Source organism: Microcebus murinus, chromosome 16, assembly GCF_040939455.1.
Source record: "Microcebus murinus isolate Inina chromosome 16, M.murinus_Inina_mat1.0, whole genome shotgun sequence".
Lineage (NCBI taxonomy): Eukaryota > Metazoa > Chordata > Mammalia > Primates > Cheirogaleidae > Microcebus > Microcebus murinus.
Window position 1 is genome coordinate 65,571,535 of NC_134119.1, and position 26,789 is coordinate 65,598,323.

General features: G+C 41.3%; 1 protein-coding gene across 1 annotated transcript in view; it reads left to right on the forward strand.

Annotated features, from left to right (window-relative positions):
- ARHGAP35 (Rho GTPase activating protein 35) overlaps positions 1 to 26,789 on the forward strand; it is a 126,119-nt gene that overhangs the window by 26,700 nt on the left and 72,630 nt on the right. The window contains exon 2 of the mRNA XM_012761507.3: positions 21,790 to 25,667. Within this exon, the coding sequence (XP_012616961.2) occupies positions 21,981 to 25,667 (3,687 nt within the window). The 5' untranslated portion in view covers positions 21,790 to 21,980. The remainder of the gene's footprint in view (positions 1 to 21,789; positions 25,668 to 26,789) is intronic.

The following is a 26,789-nucleotide window of genomic DNA, read 5'->3' on the forward strand; positions in this document are numbered from 1 at the left end:
TATAGTAGAGATGGGGTCTTGCTCTTGCTCAGGCTGGTTTCAAACTCCTGACCTTGAGCGATCCTCCCACCTCGGCCTCCCAGAGTGCTAGGATTACAGGCATGAGCCACTGCGCCCAGCCTGGAAACGTTTTTAGAACTAACAATGGACCAGCAAAAAATGGTCAAGTATTTATCTGTTAGGCATATATTGTCAAAGGAAGTACGAAAATGACAACACCTGATGACCCATTTTCATCATCCTGGAAATAAGCAAGAGTCAACTGCTGTGTGCACTCTTTGGGGTTTACGTTTTCTCTGAGGTGTCTGTTTCATGAAGCATTTTTTTTATGGAAAATTGGGTTAGCAAATAAAATGATGAAGGGCTATAGGTGTGGTTTTAGTAATTGTTAACCCCTGAAGTTAACGGTTTTATTTAGCCTTTTTGTTTGTTTTTTATAACCTCCAACATGCTTTATCCTTATCTTGGTTTAATATACTACCCGCAAATGAATTTGTGTTAAGACTTAGAAATGTCTAAGAGATCTCTGGGCAGGTAAAAACACAGACTTTTAGGAGCTAGGGGATTAGAATCTGCTCCAGATTGACTCAGTTCTTCATCTTTCCAGTAAAGGTAAACTCTGTTCTGAGCAGGTTTTTGTATTGGGGTTTTCAGGTTAGATCTTTAACCAGAAAACAGAGGCCCTTAGAAATGTAGAGACAGCCTTTACAGGTTCAAGGATGGCTTCAGCAAGGAGTTAAATAAGTGGTGAACAAAAATCCCTGCCCCATATGCCAATTCAACTCCTTTGCCTTCTCTCACTAGTGGCTGCATTTCAGGACTGAAATAGCTTTGGAATCCTTTGCTGAGTGCCTTGGATGAGCTTTGTTTTCAAGTTGCCTTTTAGAATTAGAGTGATTATTTGCTTGGCTTTTTCATTCCAGTCTCTGTGAATTCCAGAGCGCAATAAACAGTCATCAGGCAGATACCAGATCCCTAAGAAGTACCTACTGTGTGTAATGTTGAGGGGAAATGGACAAGAAAACACATAGAAGCATTCTCCTGATTCTGCAGAAACTTGATTTAGTCAAATAAATATACTTACTTTCTTTTAAATATAAAGTTAAACTAGCATCTTAATTTTTAGAATCAAAATTATGTTGGAATATACCTAGGGAGAAATTTTCTGGGATTTTATTTTCTGGGATTTTTTTTTTTTTAAACTGAGTCCTTGTCCTTTTACCATTTTATTTTTTTTCCTGGGAGTGTAGAATCTTTTGTCATTTTATATTTCATTTTCCATCTTAGTTAATATTGCTGTTTTTATTTCCTCATTCTGTGCTGTTGTATCAGTTATTGTCCAATCAGGAAAGTTAGAAACCACTCTGAATAGTTAAAGTAGAAAGGGATTTAAATGCAAGAGATTTGTTACAGAGGTGTTAGAAGGGCTAGAGGAGCAAAAGGGAGAAGAGTGTTTACTTAAAGGTCGTAAAACTGCCTGTGGAGGAGCCCAGGAGCCAGCATTCACCCACAGTTGCTGACTTGCTGCTGCCACTACTGTAAGGGCCACATGTTGTACAGTTCAGCAGGAACCCGGAAGCCAGCTTGCCACTGATGCTGCTGGAGCCTGTGGTGTGTGCGGTCGCCTGCATTCCTCCATGGTTGCTCACCGCTTTTCTGCTGCTAGTGCTGGAGACAGACCAGAAGCAGCAAAAAAGTGGTGTGTCCCTCCTATCATCCATTCTCCAGTCATTGAGAACCTAACTGGAAGCCAGCTGGCAAAGGAGTTTGGGAAATGTAGTTTCTAGTCTTTCAGTTCTGAAAATATAGAAAGGCAAGTGTGGCTAAATGAATGCTGTGGTGGCTTGGGGGTGATGAATTTGTCATAGTGGGGATGGGCAGAGGAGGCATTATTTTATACTGGTAATATTCAGAGAGCTGGGAAAGAGGTACAGTGGCATTCCAGATGAGAGGTATAGTGGGTGTGGAAGCAGGAGTGCACAAGGCATGTTCAGGGAACAGCTTAGCTAGGTCATGATATTCTCATTGAAGGATAATTGGAAATAGGTTGAAAAGGGAAGTTGGTGTCAAATTGGAGTAGGATTGTTATAATAAAAACTATTTTAAGATTAACCCAGAGCACTATACACAATGATTTGACCTGGGACAGACCAGTGAGAAAACTCTCATGAGAGTTCAAGCTTTGGGAGCAGAATTAAGGCTACAGTAGTAGAGTTGGAAAGGAACAAATCCATTCAAGGAAGCTTTTAACTTGTGTTGTAGGTACTTGTGTAGGTCAGTGGGTTGGGGGAAATAATTGGAATTAATGACTTCTGATTTTCTATGTAAGTTGAATTTATTTATTACTTAATGTTCTTAGCAAGTTCTCTATATTTTATGCTTTTATGTTCCTCTGGGAAAATGCCTTGGTGAGTAAGACTCATCATAATATTTTTAGGATGTCTCTTGAAGTGGCATTAAATTCACTTTGCTCCTAAACTTTATTAGTCAATTTGAAACCTGTGTAACCTCTGCAAGGGCCTTGACAGCTTGAGGTCACACTTTTAGTTCTTGGGGATAGCATTTTGGTTTTTTCTTTTGATACTGATTCACATATTCCACTTAGCAGGTATTTGTTGAGTCAGGTACTATGTGCAGTGCTGAGCTCAGATGGGGAGCAGAATAGATAAGACATGAGGTCCCCGTCTTCTGGGAGTTAACAATTTAACAAGAAGCAGACATTAAAACAAAAAAACATTACTAAGCCTTAGGGCCTTGCAATTGCCGGTCACTCTCCTGGAACACTCCCCCCCACCCCCGTGCCCCAGATTCCTACATTATTAACTCCCTCGCCTTCTACCTGACTTTACTGTCATGACCCCTTCTCAGTGGGACCTCCCTGATCATCTTTTGTGACATTGCACACACCCCCTCTGCCACCCTTGGAAGCTCTAACCTTGCTCTACCTTTTCCCCATACTATTTATCTTCTGACCTGAGTTTATTTGTTTTGTAATTGTCTGTTTCCCTCTGCTAGAAGGAAGTAAGTTCCATGAGGCAGACATCTTTTTCTCTTTTGTTCATTGCTGTATCCCCAGTGCTTAGTACAGTGCCTGGCACAATAGTAGGTGCTGCTCAGTAATTTTTTTCTTGAATGATTGAATGGATGAATGAGAATAAATAAATGAGGGCATCCAGGGAGCCAAAGGAAGGCCACAGTGGCTAGAGCCTAGTGAGAAAAAAAACAGAATGGTGGAGATGAGATTACATAGGAACTTATAGGCCATGTTAAGAATTTGGGGGCTGGACGTGGTAGCTCATGCCTGTAATCCTAGCACTCTGGGAGGCTGAGGCCAGAGGATTGAGTTTGAGACCAGCCTGAGCAAGAGTGAGACCCTGCGTCTACTTAAAAACAATAGAAAAATTAGCCAGGTGCAGTGGTGCATGCCTGTAGTCCCAGCTACTCTGGAGGTTGAGGCTGGAGGATCACTTGAGCCCAGGAGTTTGAGGTTGCAGTGAGCTATGATGATGCCACTGCATTTTACCCAGGGCAACAGAGCAAGACTGTCTCAAAAAAAAAAAAAGAGAGAGAGAATTTGGGGTTTTAATATAAGAGCAGTGGAAGCAGGGGATTGAGAAGATCAGATCTCTTCTTTAAAAAGATAACTTGCTGCTCTACAGAGTATGGATTGCAGAGAGCAAAAAATATACATGGGAAGAAACACGTGATGCTGTGAGGATCCATGTGATCTAGCTTGCCTGGCAGCAGATATGTTGCCTTTCTCGGTGTTGAATTTGTGTGTCCATTCCAAGGATAGGGATTGATCATTATCAGTCTGATTATAATGGCATGCACTCAGGTTATCATTAGCCCCAAGAGACCTACCTGTCTCCTTGAAGAACATCATTGTCCAGTGATCCTGCTGACGGATGAAAGCTGTCAAGATAGCTTGGCTGTGAGATGCCATTTAACTAGTTTTTATCTGTGTGTGCCTTCCCTCCTCCTGCAAGCTTTAATGACCTAGCTAGGAGAGAGTCCAGGCCTCTTGGCTACTCTCCAGGTGTTCTACCACTAAAATGTTAATATTACCTTTCTCAGTTCTTCTGAATCATTTGCTGGCGCTATAAATGGCTCTTTAAACTTAGATTTTGCCAGTTTTGAGACTGTTTGTATTAGTACTTTTTGCTAGAGGAATTTGAGTGGCCTTGGTTACTTGAAGAAGGCCTTTTCATTTGCCTTTGCTTTTTAACGTTGAGTACCCTGTGATAGGTAGGAATGTTTCTACTTCTTGACATGTTAGTTGGCAAAGTAGTAGAGGCAGCCTTTAATAAAGGTCACTTTGGAAGAATATTAGTTGGAAATTAGCATTCTTGGCATTCTTGTGGAATGATACAGGTTTATGGCCTTTTTATTAAGTTCTTAAAAATAAAATAGTCTTTAATTAGAAGCAAGCACGTATAAAACTTTGTGCCCGCAGACAACACTGGCTTACTGTATGAGATTATAGAGCAGGGTTTGCGCCTGCAGGAATAGGGTTTGCGTTGCAGGAGTGGAGAAAGGGGTGTGAGAGGGTCACACCGAACACATTCTAGCCCAGCCCAAGCCATCAGCTCTCTGCAGTCTTACCAGTATGGAATGTAGACATACAACTTTTAAGCCCAATTGACTGATGAGTGCACCCGACTTGGCTTTTAGCTCTCATGATTCAACTGGTTGAGTTGAGCTTTCTGTTAAACAGTCAATCAGGAAAATGTAGTTGAGTAACCTAAGTTTTTTGAACTCATAATAATGAGGCTTGATAAGCCATGATATATGTACTTTATTCGCCGTTTTTGAAACGGCCTCCTCTAATGTTTTAAATAATACATTGGCACGGCATCCTTAATGAACACTGAAGGGGTAGTGTGTTTGATGTCGCCTGCATTTTGGTGTGAACAAGTTATATGCATTTGCATGCCCACACCTGTGCTCTTGAAGAGAGTTAATAGCTAGAGGTGATAGTGGTGTTGTGGACAGCAAAATTAAACCTCTGATAGGCTCTCTTACATGGTGGGTTTTCTGGACAGAAAGAAGTAACAGATGGATTCTGGGCCAGGATAGTGGTCTAAGGAGTTGGGGGGATACATACAGGCATGAGGGAGCTGGGTCAAGACACCTGCTCATCTCTAATCTTCTCTTCATTCTGCCATGCTACAAGTTTTCATTTAAGATTTTAACATAGGCGATGCTATGAGTAGTCAAAGTTAGTCTACTGATAAGGTTTTCATAAAGGTGATGTACTTTTCTGTTTCATTCTTGCTGGTGTGAATTAAAAATCAGCAGTAGCTATTTGTTGTGTATTGATTTTAAGATATTCAAAAGAAAGTAGCTGCTCTGTTTTCCCAGGACCATTTGTAACCCGGGGAGTGGGAACTGAGGTCACTGAGGGAAATACTCAGTGGGTATGCTAGGAAGAAACAGTACAGGCATTCTGTGCATATGTAACTGAGGAGGTATATGTTGTTACCTAATGTGAGTATGTTTTTTAATTTGGACCAAGAGACATGGTGTTCTAAATAGCAGCCAAATATATGAGGTCAAGGTGATTTCCTCTAGCAGGTAGGGCAGTTGTGGAAGAGTAGGGTGGACCTGTTTTCCTTCTTAAGTCTGAGGGCAAAAGCAGTGATAAGGAGATGACTCATTGATCTTCACGAAATTACTGGCCAAGCACTTTCTAAGGAATGGTGGTTGATAAGGAAGGAAGAAGTTACTATTCTGGTCTGTTATTTAAAGGAAAATCATGAAACTAGCATTTTATAGAAAATGCCATTTATTAAATTCCTTATATGATCACAAGTGCCGTCTTTGTTATTTTTGGGTTCCCTAACAGGACATGTTACTTTTATAGTTGGAAATTTATCTTGAAGTGTTGAGTGGTGGATAGGAGCTATATAGAACATACAAGCAGAATCTCATAAACACATACACATGGCGAGGGGCAGAGATTGTTGATATAGTAAGTCATACTGGCCAAACATCACTCTTTTTTGCCCCTCTCCCAGTCATTTTGATTCTAAGATCTCGGTAAATCTTACCATCTCTGCGGAGTGGTGTGGAGAGACGGTGCTGGGATGGGGGTGGCAAGTGGGAGCAAGACCCTTAACGCACAGGCCTGATGGCAGCTTGGGGACTGCCTCCCATCCACCCCTTCAGCTTCCGCATCTGGTACCTGAGGAGCTGGCTGCCAGCCGGGTTCTGCTGTGCCTGCCTTCTGGGGGCTTTCATTTGGAGAGACAACAGATCACGTTCATCTAGAATTCCTCTTAGTGTCAATCTCAGGAAGAATCTTAGGAATTTTTATCAAATCAGCCAGTTTTTGTCAGATTTTGCTTCTTATTTGTCTGCCCTTTCCCCTTGGCTGACTTCCTTGACAGTGAGACACAAGGTCATCGGTTTCAGTATGGGAAGGAAATTATGGCCTTGAGCACAGCCAGAAGGAATCTGGCTCCCGGGGCGCTTCCTGTGAGCCACCGCTGAACTACAAAGACTGGGCTCGGCCTCGGCTTTTCCAAGCAGCATCTCACACCGCCACTATGTCAGCGTTTCCACGCTTCCTCCTAAGCAGTTGTTTTTCGTGGTGCTGATTGTGACCAGGTTAGAGTTGGTCTTTCCATGGGAAGTGTTTACCCAGTGGAGTGGGGGTGAAATAGCAGGAGAGAGAGAGGGAGGGAAGGAGGAGAGAGTGCACAGCTTGCTTTCAGAATTACCCTTTCTGACCCAGACCTCACCGTGCCACCTTGCTCAGCAGCCTGTGAGGCCTCAGAGGACGAAGTCCAAACTCTCTTTAGCGAATCAGGGCCTTCCACAAGCTTGGCCCCGGCCTCTCCCACCCCACCGTAGGTGCCGTGCTCCGCGTTCTTGCTCTTTAGCCAGGACAGCGTGGTAGCGCAGGGAGATGAGAGCTGGGCGGCTGGCAGGAGACCTGGGTCTGCGCTGGGCTCCATGTGCAACTAGCTGAGTTATCTCCTTTCTCTGTGTCTCAGTAGTCTTACCCAGTGAGAGGAGAAGAAAGGGTAAGGCTCTTTTTCACTTTTGTCTCTTGGCAAAAGCTTGGGAATTAGACCACTAGATGTCTGAGCATTAAATGATTTTTTGAACCATGAAGTTTTTTGAACTTTAAAAAAAAAAAACTGTAGAATTTTTTAAAATTTCATGTTGGGACCACAACATATATAAAACAGATCAAATTGGACTTGCTCTCTTGAGGCTAAAAGGTCTGACGAGCCACCTGTTGAGCCTTCTTAGTAGCCCTGAAGACCTGCCAGTTACATCCAGGGCTCCCCAGGGCACTGGCTGCTTCTCCGCATTTCTGCTCACTCACTACAGCGGGGAATAGAGTCCCCTGTTTGCCATGACTCCAGGCAGGGCCTAGTGTAGAAGGGGAGAGTGCAGTGGGTGAGAGAACCGGCGGGGTCAAATCCTAGCTCTGCTTGCTAGCTGTGTGAACTTGAGCTTCTGCGTTTCTCTGACTTGTATCCTTTTAAAAAACTGTATAAAGCATGTACAGTGTGAACATTTATGAAGTGAATACCTATGCAACTACCACCCAAGTCAAGAAATAGAAGCTCCATTGTATCTTTTTTCTGTCCCACCTCCTTTCCTAGTCTCCAAGCAGAAAGAAACCTGAAATAGGCTTTTCAGATATTGAGGTGATAAATATTTGAATAAGAAATAATAGTATTTTTCATAATAATTTTTTGTTAATAGTGCCTAGATATAACAGCTTTTTATTCCAAAAATTAATTTTACACATATTAACTCATATACCTCCAGAACAGGTGTCCTCAAACTACGGCCCGCAGGCCACATGTGGGTGTTTTTGCCCGTTTGTTTTTTTTTTACTTTTTTTTTTTTTTGAGACAGAGTCTTGCTTTGTTGTCCAGGCTAGAGTGAGTGCCGTGGCGTCAGCCTAGCTCACAGCAACCTCAAACTCCTGGGCTTGAGTGATCCTTCTGCCTCAGCCTCCCGAGTAGCTGGGACTACAGGCATGCACCACCATGCCCGGCTAATTTTTTATATATATATCAGTTGGCCAATTAATTTCTTTCTATTTATAGTAGAGACGGGGTCTCGCTCTTGCTCAGGCTGGTTTTGAACTCCTGACCTTGAGCAATCCGCCCGCCTCGGCCTCCCAAGAGCTAGGATTACAGGCGTGAGCCACAGCGCCCGGCCTGCCCGTTTGTTTTTTTTACTTCAAAATAAGATATGTGCAGTGTGCATAGGAATTTGTTCATAGTTTTTTTTAAAACTATAATCTGGCCCTCTAACAGTTTGAGGGACAGTGAATTGGCCCCCTGTTTAAAAAGTTTGAGGACCCTGCTCTAGAAGAAGATAGAGACAAACAAGCTCAATTTAGCAGATTTTCAAATATAGTTAATATGATTAATTGAGCCTAAGGCACAATTCTGTGCTGATTCCAGGACCTTCTTTATATTCTGTCTTATAAATGTTCATTTTTTCATTTTTCTCATACCTCTGTTTTTAACTTCATTTTTAAAAATGTATTTTTATTTTTTTTATTTTAGCGTATTATGGGGGGGTACAAGTGTTAAGGTTACATATATTGCCCAATGCCCCCTTTCCCCCTTGAGTAAGATCTTCAAGCGTGTCCATTCCCCAAACATTGCACATCTTACTCGTTGTGGTTGTATATACCTGTCCCTTCCTCCCACTCTACCTTTTAACTTCATTTTATTTTTATTTTTTTTATTTTTTGAGACAGAGTCTCACTTTGTTGCCCAGGCTAGAGTGAGTGCCGTGGTGTCAGCCTAGCTCACAGCAACCTCAATCTCCTGGGCTCAAGTGATCCTCCTGTCTCAGCCTCCCAAGTAGCTGGGACTACAGGCATGCGCCACCATGCCCGGCTAATTTTTTGTGCATATATTTTTGGTTGGTCAATTAATTTCTTTCTATTTTTAGTAGAGACGGGGTCTCGCTCAGGGTGGTTTTGAACTCCTGACCTCGGGCATCCGCCCGCCTTGGGCTCCCAGAGTGCTAGGATTACAGGTGTGAGCCACTGCGCCCAGCCTTAACTTCATTTTAAACAAGGCAAGCACATAAGTAAATTTGGAGGCCAGAAAACCAAAGGGATGAATATGAGTATTGATTTTTGTAGTGTGAATCTTTAATCTGTAAATCTAAATTGTTCCCTACTAAAAAAAATTGCTTCATTTAGAAGTTGGTTCTCTGTGTTCTGTTTCTTTGTGACCAACCGTTCTTTTTTAAAAAGGTTATATGTGTTGTATAACTTTTATTACTAGCAGTAGCCTGTTTGGGGACTGGCAGTTTATAGAATAATGCAAATAAGTAGTGAGGAATAATTAGAAATAATGGGCCGAAATCCTCATGTCATCTTAAAATGCCATCAGGAGAATAGTGAGGGTTACTGTTGGACTTGAGAGTAAGCTGACCCATTTTACCCAGTTGACAGAAATGCCTGTTTTTTTAGCACTGTCCTCTGTTGACAAGACACGTTTGGCTGGATGGTGTCTCTACTCTTTCTGCATATTCAGAGACATTTTTATGGAGAATGTTCTTTCAAAAAGAACTTTTTTCCTACTGAGAAGTTAAAAAACCTGAATAGATCATAAGTACTCCAAAGCAACTGCTGGAATAATTGTATAGGTTTTATTTACCATTTCAAAAATCAATGTAGAATTGGTCTGTTAAAACCAGGAAATTCAAAGGTAAGATTAAGCTGTTTTTTTATGTCTCAGGTTGGTAAGAATCTCAGCTCACTGTGGTAATAGTAATATGCTGTGATACTTAGGCTCATTGGAGTGCCTCCAGTTTTGAATTTGCCTTGGTTTTGCATTTCCTTTGATGTGGAATAATTTTACAGCTTATCAGTAATCTTGTTTTTTGTTGTTGTTTTTCTTCATATAGGTAAACCAAAGAAATTGTGCTATATCAGTGAGAAAGATTTCTCAGCTTTTGATTTTGTCTTTGTTTATATTTGCCTTATATTTAATACTTTGATCAGATAGCTCGATTAGGATTACATAGCTACCTGGTAGAAAGCTGCTGAGGATAAAATTTAAGGAAGTACTTTTGCTAAAAGCAGCCTCCTTCATTCAGTAGGGGAATTTGGTTTCAGCCGGAGAACAACTTGGCTTAGAAATTTTGTTTCTTTGGGACCAGTTTGTAGACTTCTGCAGGCCTGGAAGCATGAGAACCATGTCAGGGCGGAAAATGGACTGCTTGCTGTATTTGGTGTGAGCCTGCTATTACAGAATGGTAAGATAGTAGCATAGTTGTTTTTCTACCTTGGATTTCAGAAGTACCTTTACCAGGGCTTGAGGGGAAAATGAATCAGGAGAGGCAGGAAGGGGACGTTTGTACAAATTCTGTTGCATAAGATTATATGTTTCAAGACCAGATGGATAAACACTTAAATCAGTCTTTAGAGATCCAGATGACCCATTTCAGAGATTTCCTGTACCCCCAGCCCTAGGGATGTAGTGGGATTCTGTGGCTATGAGGAAATCCTCCCTCCCACACTGGACAGGAGTGGTGTATGTAGCCTCTACTAGTGGGAACAACCGCCAGTAGTATTCTGGGCAAATATCATTTGCCCTCTTTTCCCTTTGTAAATCTGATTTTGCAATACCTCTCCCCATGTTATTATTTTATTTAATTTTTGAGAGATAGGGTCTCGGCATGTCACCCAGGCTGAGGTGCAGGGACTGTTCATAGACATGATCATTGCACACTGCACCCTTGAACTTCTTGGCTCAAACATGCTCAAACTTTCACCCCCACCCCCACCCTGTAGCTGGGACTACAGGCCCTCTGCGCCTGGCCCAGTGTTATTATTTTAATTTACATTGGACTGAAAGGTAGAAATGTAATTGCTGTATTCAAGTGGAGTTTCTTTTATGTAAGATGATTAATTCCTTAGACTGTTATTTTGTTGGGTGAGTGTGGAGGTAGCAGTGTTAGAACAATAAATAACATTGATGGGGTAAAAGATTATCTTCGTATTAAATTATCACAAGTAAAAATACAATCTACTCACAGTCTGAGCCCTGACTGCCCTTCTCATCTTCTGTCTCCCACGCATGAAAACTCTTTTCCAGTCTGTCCCAAAGCGTATCTATCTAATGTGTTCCCATTATTCATGCCCTTTTGCGTCTTTAGAATGCCTGGACCACCTCTCCAAATCCAACCAATGCTGTTAAGTACCAGTTCAAATTTTACTTCTGCCTGGACACCCTCCCCAACCACGCCAGATCTGAATGACCTTCCTTTCTCTGGATCCCACTCTATACCATTTATTGTCCTGTGGTTTATTTCTTTTTTAAGTATAAATATTGTATCTCAAGTAAATTATAAGATATTCATAAGCAAGGACAGTGCCCCACTCTGATTTGTTTCATCACATCATCTTTGCTTTGTAAGTGTGTGTTTGATTTGGTTGACAGTTCAGTTCTCAGTTAGGAGATGAGAGTAATACAAAAACGATTAGCCTGAAATGTGAAGGAGGGAGGGAATTTAGCTGCCTTATAACTGGGTCCATCAAGTGGGACCTTTCTCTTCTATACAGTTTTAGAGGCTACGTTGAGAGCTTGTTGAGTTTGATGAGTCGTTTCCTAAGATGGTTCTCATGTGGTAAACAGCATATTGCTTTAGATTCTGACAGAAATTATACACAGAAGATGAAGACACCCTTTGTATCTCATTCAGGTTCAAAAAGATTAGAATTCCTATTTACACCTAAATGCCCTCACACATCATTTTTGTATTTGACTAACTAAGGTTCTCTAAATTCATGGATTTCACAGATGAATCAGTTAGATAAATAAGGATGTGGACTCCACTTTTCTTCTCTGATTTACCTTTTATTCAGAAGGAAAAACAAACACCTTAAGACAATTTACTTTAACATTTATTAATATGAAAATGAAAGCATTTAATAAAAATGTTTTATTAAAATTCAGTTGTTCAGTAGACCAGAGAATAGTGTTCTCTTCTTACTGGAGCTTTTCTACCTTATCCTTCTCGGCCCATTTGGAAAGTAAGTTCCTCTGGAAAACTCTCCTTTAGGAGTCTATCTTACAGCGAAAGTACTCCTACACAGATCTGTTCCCTCCCCTGCCCCAAGTCTTATATCTACTAAATGTAAATTAGCTGCTGATGATAAATTCATAGCTTTGAAAACTCAGAAATTTAAGGTGTTGATAAATAGGTATTAAGGAGGTTTAGAAAATGCTTTTTCCTTTCTGTTAGTTACAATGTGTATTTCTGTTCCTTTAGCCTATTGGGATTAAGGCAAATTATGATAACAAGTATTTTACTTCCTTTTCTAGTAGCTCCCTATGAAATTATTTCTTTATAGTATTATTAGTTGGTGGTGTTCTATATATGATTGTTTGAAACCAGATGTGTTTTCAAAAGTTGTTGAAATTCTCATAGGTGGAGATGGTAATTTTGGTTATGGATAATGGTGGTAAACTCATGTTTTATGGAGCATTCTAGTTCATTGAGCCCAGAAACATTTCCTATTGCTGCTCAGAGGCAGAGGCGAGGTGGCTGGGTTGCACTTCCAGGCATATTCTGATAAGCTGTTGACAGTATGAACCTTAGTAGTTATAGTAATGCTGAGATCACAGGGGCATTTCTGGGTCCTATGAAATGTGTGCTATCTTGGGAATGTTACCACTTCTTGCTCTGGGTGTTTTGTAGAGGTGTTAACAAAGAAAACACCCTCCTTTTTACCTTTCACTCTGGTGGGGAGCTGGTATCTTGGTTAAACAAATCACAAATGACTCTGGATGCTTGGTGACAAGTTTGAAAATGGCACACAGATGTTTGCATTATGTTTTATTATGACAGAGAATTTCTTTCTTTTTTTTTTTTTTAATGGAATCTTGTTTTGCCACCCTGGGTAGAGTGCAGTGGCATCATTGTGGCTCACTGCAAGCTCAAACTCTTGAGCTCAAGGGATCCTCCTGCCTCAGCTGGGACTACAGGCATGGCCACAATACTCAGCTAATTTTTCTATTTTTAGTAGAGATGGGATTTCTTGCTTAGGCTGGTCTTGAACTCCTGAGCTCTAGTGCTCCTTCTGCCTCAGCCTCCCAGAGTGCTAGGATTACAGGCATGAGCCACTGTTCCCAGCCTCCCAGCAGACAGAATTATTAAGTAAATACTCCTGAAATATTTTCCTCTCTGAAGTAATTGACTCATGGCATAAAATGGGAAACTGCTAGGTTCTGTGTTTTTATTTTTCTGATGTAAGGAGCTCTGTAAAGCTCAAAGCTAAAAACAGTTACCAGTTTAAAGGATACTTTTTTTCCCTTGTTGTTTTAAAAGAATTAGTATTGCAAAATTATTAGAGTGGACATTCAGATTTTGCTGTGTGAGTATCATAGCTGCTCACTAAGAACTCTGGTTCTCATCAGATTTAAATTTTAAAGACATTGCAGCCTTGGACATGCCCTGTCTCCTACTTTCTCTTTCTTTGTGGCCTTCAGATCATTAAATTTAGTGACTCAGCACTTAAAGTTATTTCCTTTAAACCAAGTGTTGGAGACGTTTTTTAGATTTATAACAGTCTTTGTTTACCATGTAATTCAGTCCAATTGAGGAACTAATAAAACTGCATTATGCAGACATCAAAGCTAAGAAGAGTGTACTTACACCAAGGAAATTATTAAGTTTCTAACAAGTGGAAAGTTACCAGGTGTCCAAGAATTAACCACTTCCATGCCAGTGAATTCTCACTTTTTTAGCAGCTTTATTAGTTGTTAGCATTCTGGGTTTAAAATACTGATTGCTATATTCTTTCGAGTTGAATATTGCTTTCTTTTCTTTTCTTTTTTTTAATTTTTTTATTTCAGCATATTACGGGGGTACAAATGTTTAGGTTACGTATATTGCCGTTGCCCCACCCAAGTCAGGCTGATGTTTTTTTTGTTTTGTTTTGTTTTTTTGAGGCAGAGTCTCACTTTGTTGTCCAGGCTAGAGTGAGTCCCGTGGCGGCAGCCTAGCTCACAGCAACCTCAAACTCCTGGGCTCAAGTGATTCTCCTGCCTCAGCCTCCCGAGTAGCTGGGACTACAGGCATGCACCACTATGCCCGGCTAATTTTTTCTATATATATTAGTTGGCCAATTAATTTCTTTCTATTTATAGTAGAGACAGAGTCTCACTCTTGCTCAGGCTGGTTTCGAACTCCTGACCTCGAGCAATCCGCCCGCCTTGGCCTCCCAGAGTGCTAAGATTACAGGGGTGAGTCACCGCGCCCGGCCTGATGTTTTGTTTTTACCTGAGATATCTGTAAAGGGTAAAATTATTAGACCCCCTTAATACAGAATAATTTAGTCACAGACAAGGGATGATTTGCTAGCTGCATATTGCAATCAATTGAAGTAGGACCGGTGTCACCAAGTTGCATTTCAAGGTTGGTCGAGTTGGTGACCTTGAGACCTGCCAGATCCCGGGGCGAGGAATTGATAGAGAAGGGCTCTGCTAGGTGAGCACCCTTGACTTCTTTAACCTTCACCAACAGTACTGAGGCTCTGTTAAGCCTTAATGTCCTCGTGGGTTGAAACAAAATTGTCTATGCATACTACAGAGTAATTGATTTTGTACAGATCTTTCCTGTTCATGTATTTCAGAGGATGTGTGTAAACATGTTGTCGATGTTCATCAGCATCTTATAATTAGTTTAGTAAGCAATCACCTAGGGAAAGAGAGGGTGGGGAAGGTTTGTCTTCTTTCCCATGGATACCCTGTTTGTTCCTGCTGAGGTCGGGCCTTGACTTCTCTAGGAGCAGGCCATTCATTTTCTGAAGGCTCTTGCCTACAGTAATTGGGATTTCTTTTTAAAATGGTCAGGCCATTTTCACATACTGCATCTACTCACATTTTGTTTCTGTGAAGGGTTTTGGCTTTCTGGATTTCCACAGGAAGCTGTGGATGTTTAAGAAAGGTCTGTGACCTGTTGAAGTTATCTTCACAGAGGCAATTGTGCTCCCATTGTCGCCCCTTTGTGTCAGTCAGAACAAGGTGTGATGGTCTGACTTCTAGTGGCATTTCTTCTGAAATGGGCTCACAAAAACACACTGCTGTGGAAATGCTAGGTACCTACTGGATATAAATGCAATTCAAAAGAAAATGGCTCTGTTTATTTCAAATTCTCCTCTTTGTAATTGTCTCAGGAGACTGTTGCTCAGTCATGTTTGCGTGTAAGAGTAAACAGCAGTGCAGTCTAGACAGTAAGCAGCCAGAAGACCACTTAGGTCCAAACAGCCAACAACTACTTATTTTTACTTATTTCATCTAGAAAGTTGCCAAAAACTTTATAAGACATCATAATAACATTTTGTTTCTTTGACTGTTAAAACTTTAGGTCCTTTAAGGCTGTGGTCCCCAACCCCGTCCCCGGGTCCCTTGACCCGGTACCATCATCACTGGCATCACCGCCTCAGCTCCGCCTCCTGTCGGATCAGCAGTGGCATTAGATTCGCTTAAGAGCCCAAACCCTGCTGTAAACTGCGCATGCGCGGATCTAGGTCGCCGGCTCCTTATGAGAACTTAATATCTGATCTGACATGGACCTGGGGCGGTGATGCTAGCGCTGGGGAGCGGCTGCAAATACAGATGATCATTAGCAGAGAGGTTGGACTGCACAATACATGTGATGCGCTTGAATCCTCTTGATCCCCACCTTCCACCCTGGTCCATGGAAAAGTTATCTTCCTTTTTGGCTACTTTTTGTGGGTCTCTGTAACCTTGAGGAAAGAATTCAAATTATTCAAATGATTTTAAAGTGATTTAACCCAGTTCCTGATTCCTTGCTAATGCATCTAACCCATCCTCTCCCCACACACACTTTGTTCCAGCTGGTTCCCCCAACTGGCTGTGCTTTTTTTTTAGGGAACAGGAGGGGTCTTTGCACATCTCATCTCTGTCTGAAATGTACTTTGTACTTCAAGTCTCACCTGAGATGGAACTTCTCCAGAAAGCCTTTCCTAAGTCTAAAAGGGTGGGCTTGGGGACCCTTTAATATGCTTAATAGTCCTTCATTTACTGATTCCTTCAGTAAATATATGTGTTGAGCACTGTGCCATAGGCTGAGGGCACAGAATTGAACTAGACAGGAGTTGGGCCTTATCCTCACGGAGCTTACATTCTTGTCAGGGAAACTATCCCATATTCACACCCTTACAATATTTTTTTTTAATTTGGAAATAATTACAAACTTAGAGGAAGTTGCAAAAACAAAAATAGCCTGAAGGAGTGGAGTATCCTATACACTTTGTCCAGAGTCACCTATTATTAACATTTTAACACCTTTTTTGTGTTCTTACTCTTTCTCAGTATATATACATTATTTTTTTTCTCAATTAGTTACATACATTATGGCTGTTTCCTCCAAAATACTTGTATTTCCCAAAAGTGGGCATGTTCTCTCACATGACAGTTATCAACTTTATAAATTTACTTTGATGATATGTTTTTTATGATTTATCTTTCCTGCATTTCTTCTTTTTCCAGTCTTTTTATTGTGTTAAAATACACTTAACATAAAACCTAACCATCTTAATCATTCTTAACTATTAAATACATTCATAATGTTGTACAACTATTACCACCATCTATCTCTATAACTATTTTCACCTTGTAAAACTGAAATTCTATACCCTTTAAACAATAACTTCCTATTCCCTCCTCCCCACAGCCCCTGACAACTGTCATTCTGCTTTCTGTCTTTACGAGTTTGACTACTCTTTTTTTTTTATTTTTATTTTGGCATATTATGGGGGTACAGATTTTAAGGTTTCAATAAATGCCCATTTCCCCCCTCCCCCCAAAAGTCTGAGTCTCCATCATGACCATCCCCCAGATGGTGCACATCTCACTCATTATGTATGTATATACCCGCCCCCCTCCCACCTGCCCAATACCCTATTACTGTAGTACCTATGTGTCCACTTAGGTGCTACTCAGTTAATACCAGTTTGCTGGAGAATATATCTGGTGCTTGTTTTTCCATTCTTGGGATACTTCACTTAGTAGTATGGGTTCCAGCTCTAACCAGGAAAATATAAGATGTGCTATATCACCATTGTTTCTTAGAGCTGAATAGTACTCCATGGTATACATATACCACATTTTATTAATCCATTCTTGGATTGATGGGCACTTGGGCTGTTTCCACAGCCTTGCAATTATGAATTGTGCTGCTATAAACATTCGAGTGCAGGTGTCTTTTTTGTAGAGTGTCATTGGGTCATTTGGGTAGATGCCCAGCAATGGGATTGCTGGATCAAATGGTAGATTCACTTGTATGGCTTTAAGGTATCTCCATATTGCTTTCCACAGAGGTTGAACTAGTTTGCAGTCCCACCAGCAGTGTAGGAGTGTTCCTCTCTCTCCGCAACCACACCAGCATTTATTGTTTGGAGATTTTTTGATAAAGGCCATTCTCACTGGGGTTAAATGATATCTCATTGTGGTTTTGATTTGCATTTCCCTGATGATTAGAGATGTTGAGCATTTTTTCATGTTTGTTGGCCATTCTTCTGTCTTCTTTAGAAAAGTTTCTGTTCAAGTCCTTTGCCCACTTTTTAATGGGGTTATTTGATTTTTTCTTCCTGATTTTCGTGAGTTCTGAGTATATTCTAGTTATCAGTCCCTTATTGGATGCATAGGATGCAAAAATTTTCTCCCATTCTGTAGGTTATCTGTTTACTTTCATGACTATTTCTTTGGCTGTGCAGAAGCTTTGTAGTTTGATCATGTCCCATTTATTTATTTTTGTTGCTGCTGTGATTGCCTTTGGGGACTTCTTCATAAACTCTTTGCCCAGGCCGATGTCTAGGAGAGTGTTTCCAACTTTTTCCTCTAGAGTTCTAATAGTTTCATACCTTAGGTTTGAGTTTGACTACTCTTAAGTACCACATATAAGTGGAATCATATAGTATTTGTCTTTCCGTGCCTGGCTTATTTTACTTAGCATAATGTCCTCAAGTTTCATTCATGTTGTGAGAATTTTCTCCTTTTTTTAAGGCTGAAAAATATCGCCTTGTATGTGTATGCCACATTTTTGCTCATCCATTCATTGGTACATGGACACTCAAGTTGCTTCCATGTTTTAGCTATTGCAAATAATGCTGCTACGAATATGGGTACAGAAATAGCTCTTTGAGATCCTGTTTTCATTTCTTTTGGGTATATACCTAGGAGCTGGGTCTTGTGTTAATTCTGTATTTAGCTTTTTGAGAAACTGCCATACTGTTTTCTACACCTGATATACCATTTTATGTTCCCACCAGTAGGGTTACAAGTTCTTTACATCTTTACCAACACTTACTTTTTGTTTTTTGTTATTTTTTTTTTAATTTTTAATTTTTTTTCTTTTAATTTTTAACTTTTTTTTGTTTATTTTTTTACAGCTGAGGACAAAGGGCATACTTTTGGTTTTTTGATATTAGCCATCCTAATGGGTTTGAGGTAGTATCTCATGGTAGTTTTGATTTACATTTCCCTAATGATTAGTTATGTGGAGTATCTTTTTATGCTCTTCTTGGCCATTTGTATATATTCTTTGAAGAAATGACTGTTCAAATCCTTTGTCCATTTTTGAGTCAGGTTATTTGGTTTTTTGTTGTTGAGTTTTAGGAGGTCTCTCTATATCTGGATATTAATCTCTTTTCAGATATCTGATTTGCAAATGTTTTTTCCCATTCTTTGGGGTGCTTTTTTTTGTTTTTGTTTTTGTTTTTTAAAGAGACAGGGTCTCACTATGTTGCCTACACTGGCTTCCAGCTCTAGGGCTCAGACAATCTTCCCACCTCAGCCTCCAGAGTAGCTGGGACTATATAGGTATTTGCCACTATGTAGAGTTGTTGCCTTTTTACTCTTTTGGCATTGTCTTTTGGTGCATAAATTTTTTAATTTTTTATAAAATTTATTTTGTCTATTTTTTTCTTTTGTTGTCTGTGCCTTTTGCATCATATCAAAGAAATCATTGTGAATCCAAGGTCATGAAGCTGTTGCCCTATGTTTTCTTCTTTTTATAGTTTTAGGTCTTACATTTAAATGTCTTTGATCCATTTTGAGTTAATTTTTGTGTATGATATTAGGTAAGGGTCCAACTTCATTCTTGTGCATGTGAATATCCAATTTTTCCAGCACTATTTGTTGTAAAGACTGTCCCTTCCCCATTGAAGGGCCTCAGCACCCATGTTAAAAATAACTTGACCATATATGCAAGGGTTTATTTCTGGGGCTCTGTATTCTGTTCCATTGGTCTTTATGTTTGTACCACACTTTTTTTTGTTTGTTTTATTTTGGCATATTATGGGGGTACAGATTTTAAGGTTTCAATAAATGCCCATTTCCCCCTCTCCCCCCACAAGTCTGAGTCTCCAGCATGACCATCCCCCAGATGGTGCACATCTCACTCATTATATATGTATATATCCGCCCCCCTCCCACCTGCCCAATACCCTATTACTGTAGTACCTATGTGACCATTAGGTGCTATTCAGTTAATACCAATTTGCTGGTGAGTATATGTGGTGCTTGTTTTTCCATTCTTGGGAAACTTCACTTAATAGTATGGGTTCCAGCTCTAACCAGGAAAATATAAGATGTGCTATGTCACCACACTGTTTTGATTATTATAGCTTTGTAGTAAGTTTTGAAATCAAGAAATGTGTCTTCTACCCATATTCTTTTTTAAGATTGCTTTGGCTTCTTTGGGGTCTCTTGAGATTTCAGAGAAATTTTAGGATGGGTTTTTCTATTTGTGCAAAAAATGTCATTTGGATTTTGATAAAGATTTTATTGAGGCCTAGTGTTGTAGTAGCTCACGCCTGTAATCCCTGCACTCTGAGAGGTGGAGGCAGGAGAATCACTTGAGGTTAGTAGTTTGAGACTAGCCTGAGCAAGACTGAGACTCTGTCTATACTAAAAATAGAAAAAATTAGCCCAGTGTGGTGGTGCTCACCTGTAGTCCCAGCTACTTGGGAAGCCGAGGCAGAAGAATCACTTGAGCCTAGGAGTTTGAGGTTGTAGTGAGCTGGGATGACTGTACTCTAAGGCAGGGTGACAGAGCAAGACTGTGTCTCAAAGAAAAGAAAGAAAGAAAAAGAAAGAGAGAGAGAGAGAGATTGCATTGAATCTGTAGATTGCTTTGAGTATTGCCATCTTAACAATATTAAGTCCTTTAATCTGTGAACATGTGATGTGCTTCCATTTTTGTCTTCTTTAATTTCTTTCAGCACTGTTTGGTAGTTTTCATTGTGCAAGTCTTTTACTTGCTTGGTTAATTGCTAAGCATTTTATTTTTTTCACTGCTATTGTAAATGAATTATTTTTATAATTTCCTTTTCAGATTGTTCATTGTTAGTATAGAGAAATACAGCAGATTTTTGTTTGACTTTGTGATAAAATACTTTTATCTAATATTGCATTCATAGATCAGTGTTGTTAATTGACCTAATAATGTCGTGCATAGCCTTTCTTCTCTCTGGAACAGGATTTAGTCTAGGGTCAGATAATTGTATTTAGTTATGATGTCTCTTTAGCCTCCCTTAATCTGGAGTATTTACATGGCTATCTTTTTCTATTAGGACATTGACATTTTTTGAAAAATACAGAGCCCTGCTCTGTACTTAAAAAAAAAAAAAAAAATAGAATGTTGCTCAATTGTGTTTGTTTGATGTTTCCTCATAATGAGGTTCAAATTATGCTTTTTAGGCCATAATACTGCATAGCGATGTATCAGAGGTATCACATCTGGAGGTCCACGATGTCCTTATATCTCTTATTGGTGATGTTAATTTGTTTTGAGACAGTCTCTGGTGCCTAGGCTAGAGTGCAGTGGTGTCATGATAGCTCACTACAACTTCAGACTCCTGGGCTCAAGCATTCCTCTTGCCTCAGCCTCCTAAGTAGCTGGGACTACAGGTGCATGCCACCGCACTTGGCTAATTTTTCTATTTTTTTTGTAGATATAGGTCTCATTCTGTTGCCCAGGCTGGTCTCAAACTCCTGGCCTTAAGGATCCTCCCACCTCAGCCTCCCAAAGTGCTGGGATTACAGCTATGAGCCACTGAGCTCACCCTGGTGATGATAATGCTGATTACCCAGTCAAGGTGTTGCCTGGTTTCTCTACTGTATAATTATTGAGTGTGTGTGTGTGTGTCTTTGTGTGTTTTCCCCCCTCTCCCTTGCAACTAATGAGTGTTCTATCAGGAGATATCTGAATTCTATTCAAGTATCTTAGTTCTTATCAAAATTTACCTCCTAGATTTAGCATCTTGTGTTGATTCTTGCCTGATCCAGTTTATGGATTGATTTTATTTTTTCCAATGGATTATAATTCATTATCATACTTAATTATTTTGGTGCTCAAATTGTCCCAGACTTGGCCAATGGGAGCTCCTTCAGGCTGGCTCCTGTGTCCTTGTGAGATGCCCTGTCATTTTTTTTCTTGCACAAAAAGATGTTCCTGGCTTATCTTGTACCTACCCTGCCCTAGCCATGGAATCAGCCATTTTTCTGAGGTGCCCTTAGACCGTTGTTTTAGCACTTAGCACATTGCTGACTTATGTCTTCCTCCATTGTACTAAATTGTATCTCTCTGAGGGTCAGTCTTACTTGCTTTCATATCATCATCCAGCATAAAGCCTGGCATGATAAATGTTTATTAAATATTTGTTGAATAAAATAATTGCTTTTGCTACAGTTCAGTGATTAAAATTGAGTTCCAAAATTATGGTGCTGATGGGTTTTCTTTTTCCCCCCCATTTAGGAAGAAATGTTGGCTATTTGTCTATGAGAAGTGGCGAAAACTGACTTCTTACTGGTATATAACACTATGGGACCTGACACTTTGGCTGCATGTGCATCCAGCCCCCACTGATAATGTTGGAAGCTATTCATTCCACTGGAAAACACTAATCTGATCTCGGAAGTGGCTGATCGTGGCAGGATGTGTCGACGATGATGATGGCAAGAAAGCAAGATGTCCGCATTCCCACCTACAACATCAGTGTGGTGGGATTGTCTGGAACTGAGAAGGAGAAGGGCCAGTGTGGCATTGGAAAATCTTGTCTGTGTAACCGCTTCGTGCGTCCGAGTGCTGATGAGTTTCACTTGGACCATACCTCTGTCCTCAGCACCAGTGACTTTGGTGGGCGAGTCGTCAATAATGACCACTTTCTGTACTGGGGAGAAGTTGGCCGCTCCCTGGAGGATTGTGTGGAATGTAAAATGCACATTGTGGAACAGACTGAATTTATCGATGATCAAACTTTTCAACCTCATCGAAGCACAGCCCTGCAGCCCTATATCAAGAGAGCTGCTGCAACCAAGCTTGCATCAGCTGAAAAACTCATGTACTTTTGCACTGACCAGCTGGGGCTGGAGCAGGACTTTGAGCAGAAACAAATGCCGGATGGAAAGCTGCTGATCGATGGTTTTCTTCTTGGTATTGATGTTAGCAGGGGCATGAATAGGAACTTTGATGACCAGCTTAAGTTTGTCTCCAATCTCTACAATCAGCTTGCAAAAACAAAAAAGCCCATAGTGGTGGTCCTGACTAAGTGTGATGAGGGTGTTGAGCGGTACATTAGAGATGCACATACTTTTGCCTTAAGCAAAAAGAACCTCCAGGTTGTGGAGACCTCAGCGAGATCCAATGTAAACGTGGACTTGGCTTTCAGCACCTTGGTGCAACTCATTGATAAAAGTCGGGGAAAGACGAAAATCATTCCTTATTTTGAAGCTCTCAAGCAACAGAGCCAGCAGATAGCTACAGCAAAAGACAAGTATGAGTGGCTGGTGAGTCGCATTGTGAAGAACCACAATGAAAATTGGCTGAATGTCAGCCGAAAGATGCAGGCCTCTCCAGAGTACCAGGACTATGTCTACCTGGAAGGGACTCAGAAAGCTAAGAAGCTGTTTCTACAGCACATCCACCGCCTCAAGCATGAGCACATTGAGCGCAGGAGAAAGCTGTACCTGGCAGCTCTGCCGTTAGCATTTGAAGCTCTTATACCTAATCTAGATGAAATAGACCACCTAAGCTGCATAAAAGCCAAAAAGCTCTTAGAAACCAAGCCAGAATTCTTGAAGTGGTTTGTTGTACTTGAAGAGACACCGTGGGATGCCACCAGCCACATCGATAACATGGAAAATGAGCGGATTCCCTTCGACTTAATGGATACCGTCCCTGCAGAGCAGCTGTACGAGACCCACTTAGAGAAGCTGAGGAATGAGCGGAAAAGGGCTGAGATGAGAAGGGCGTTTAAAGAAAACCTGGAGACCTCTCCTTTCATAACTCCAGGAAAGCCTTGGGAAGAGGCCCGTAGTTTTATTATGAATGAAGATTTCTACCAGTGGCTGGAAGAATCTGTATACATGGATATTTATGGCAAACACCAAAAGCAAATTATAGATAAAGCAAAGGAAGAATTTCAGGAGTTGCTTTTGGAATATTCAGAATTGTTTTATGAACTAGAACTGGATGCTAAGCCCAGCAAGGAAAAGATGGGTGTCATTCAGGATGTTCTGGGGGAGGAACAGCGATTTAAAGCATTACAAAAGCTCCAGGCAGAACGTGATGCCCTTATTCTGAAGCACATTCATTTTGTGTACCACCCAACAAAGGAGACATGCCCCAGCTGCCCAGCTTGCGTGGATGCTAAGATTGAGCACTTGATTAGTTCTCGGTTTATCCGACCATCTGACCGGAATCAGAAAAATTCGCTCTCTGACCCCAACATTGATAGAATCAACTTGGTTATATTGGGCAAAGATGGCCTTGCCCGAGAGTTGGCCAATGAGATTCGAGCTCTTTGTACAAATGATGACAAGTATGTGATAGATGGTAAAATGTATGAGCTTTCCTTGAGACCGATCGAGGGGAACGTCAGGCTTCCCGTGAACTCTTTTCAGACGCCAACATTTCAGCCCCACGGCTGTCTCTGCCTTTACAATTCAAAGGAATCACTGTCCTACGTAGTGGAGAGCATAGAGAAGAGTAGAGAGTCCACGCTGGGCAGGCGGGATAATCATTCAGTCCACCTCCCCCTGACGTTGATTTTGGTTAACAAGAGAGGAGACACCAGTGGAGAGACCCTGCATAGCTTAATACAACAAGGCCAGCAAATTGCTAGCAAACTTCAGTGTGTCTTCCTTGACCCTGCTTCTGCTGGCATCGGTTATGGACGCAACATTAACGAAAAGCAAATTAGTCAAGTTTTGAAGGGACTCCTAGACTCTAAGCGTAACTTAAACCTGGTCAGTTCTACCGCTAGCATCAAAGACTTGGCCGATGTTGATCTACGAATTGTTATGTGTCTGATGTGTGGAGATCCTTTTAGTGCAGATGACATACTCTTTCCTGTCCTTCAGTCCCAAACCTGTAAGTCTTCCTATTGTGGAAGCAACAACTCTGTTTTACTTGAACTACCAATTGGACTACACAAGAAACGTATTGAACTGTCCATTCTTTCATACCATTCCTCGTTTAGCATTAGAAAAAGCCGGTTGGTTCATGGGTACATTGTTTTTTATTCAGCCAAACGCAAGGCTTCCTTGGCTATGTTACGTGCCTTTCTTTGTGAAGTGCAGGATATCATCCCCATTCAGCTGGTGGCACTCACTGACGGCGCTATAGATGTCCTGGACAATGACTTAAGTCGGGAACAGCTGACCGAGGGAGAGGAGATTGCTCAAGAAATTGATGGAAGGTTCACAAGCATCCCCTGTAGTCAACCCCAGCATAAACTTGAGATCTTTCACCCATTTTTTAAAGATGTGGTGGAGAAAAAGAACATAGTCGAGGCTACTCATATGTATGATAATGTCGCCGAGGCCTGTAGCACCACAGAAGAGGTGTTCAACTCCCCCCGGGCAGGGTCCCCGCTCTGCAACTCCAACCTGCAGGATTCAGAAGAAGATATCGAGCCCTCATCTTACAGCCTGTTTCGAGAAGACACATCACTGCCCTCTTTATCCAAAGACCATTCTAAGCTCTCTATGGAACTGGAGGGGAATGATGGGCTGTCTTTCATCATGAGCAGTTTTGAGAGTAAACTGAACAACAAAGTACCTCCACCTGTCAAACCAAAGCCTCCTGTCCATTTCGAAATGACAAAGGGGGATCTGTCTTATTTAGACCAAGGCCATAGGGGGGATGGACAGAGGAAGTCTGTGTCTTCTAGCCCCTGGCTGCCTCAGGATGGGTTTGATCCTTCTGACTATGCTGAACCCATGGATGCTGTGGTTAAGCCAAGGAATGAAGAAGAAAACATATATTCTGTGCCCCATGACAGCACCCAGGGCAAAATCATCACCATTCGGAATATCAACAAAGCCCAGTCCAATGGCAGTGGGAATGGTTCTGACAGTGAAATGGACACCAGCTCTCTGGAGCGTGGCCGGAAGGTTTCCATCGTGAGCAAGCCAGTGCTGTACAGGACGAGATGCACCCGGCTGGGGAGGTTTGCTAGTTACCGAACCAGCTTCAGCGTGGGGAGTGATGATGAGCTGGGGCCCATCCGGAAAAAAGAGGAGGATCAGGCTTCCCAGGGTTATAAAGGGGACAATGCCGTCATTCCATATGAAACAGATGAAGACCCGAGGAGGAGGAATATTCTTCGAAGTCTAAGGAGGAACACTAAGGTAAGGCACTGGTTTAGGATGAATCATAGGAATGATTTGTGCAGTGTCTCAGTGAGAGTTGATTGATGATGATGATTTTTCAAGGACAGTTTATTGTGGTTAAAAAAAAATTGCTATGCGTGAGAGTTTACTCTTTGACTTAGCATAACAAAGTTAGCAGTGTGTCCGATAGTTCCTGCTGGCACCTCTCAAGCAGTTAGGACCTTAGATAGATAGCCTGAGTTGTCCCTGTCTAAAACAATATTTAATTAGTGACCAAAATGAGCAGATAGTGTACAACTTGACAGTGTCCCCACAAGCAGCCAAGCCAGTGACAATACACTTGCTCTTCCTTTGCTTAAACACCAGAGTCCAAAATTGCATGCCTCAGTCTCTTACTGCTAAACATACATACATACATACATTTCATCTATCTATGTTTTTTTTCTTTGAGACAGAGTTTCACTCTGTTGCCCTGGCTAGAGTGCACTGGTGTCATCATAGCTCACTACATTCTCAAACTCCTGGGCTTATGCAAGCCTCCTGCTTCAGCCTCCAGAGTAGCCGGGACTACAGGTGCATGCCACCACACCTGGCTAATTTTTTTCTATTTTTAGTAAAGACAGGGTCTTGCTCTTACTCAGGCTGGTCTCGAACTCCTGGCCTCAAGTGAACCTCCCACCTCTGCCTCCTAAAGTGCTAGGATTACAGGCTTGAGCCACCTTGCTGTGCCTTGTTTTTTCAGAGAAAAACATCGTGGTGAGACACCACAGCAGAACTGTGTTATGTAATACCCCCTGACCAGCATTATCCTGTACAGAATGACACATAGAGACAGTGAAGTTTTGCCGCTCTCCCTCCCGTTAAACAGCAGAGAAGAAAGTCACTTATCTGAAAGTATTACAGGTACTGTTGGAAAGAAACATTGCTAACATACCAAATCAGAAGGTTCTAGGGTTCAGGCTGTCTTGAGAGCTGACAGTTCTGTTGTAAAATACAGCAAGAGGACAGTTCAGTAGCCCTTAGGGCCCTTGGAGATGAAGGAACAGGTGTCATTGCCCTCCCCAAAAAATCACATCTACTTTGTGTTGCCTCGTAGCATACAGGGTGCTCCTCCATCACCATTGGCCAGGAGCTTCCAGA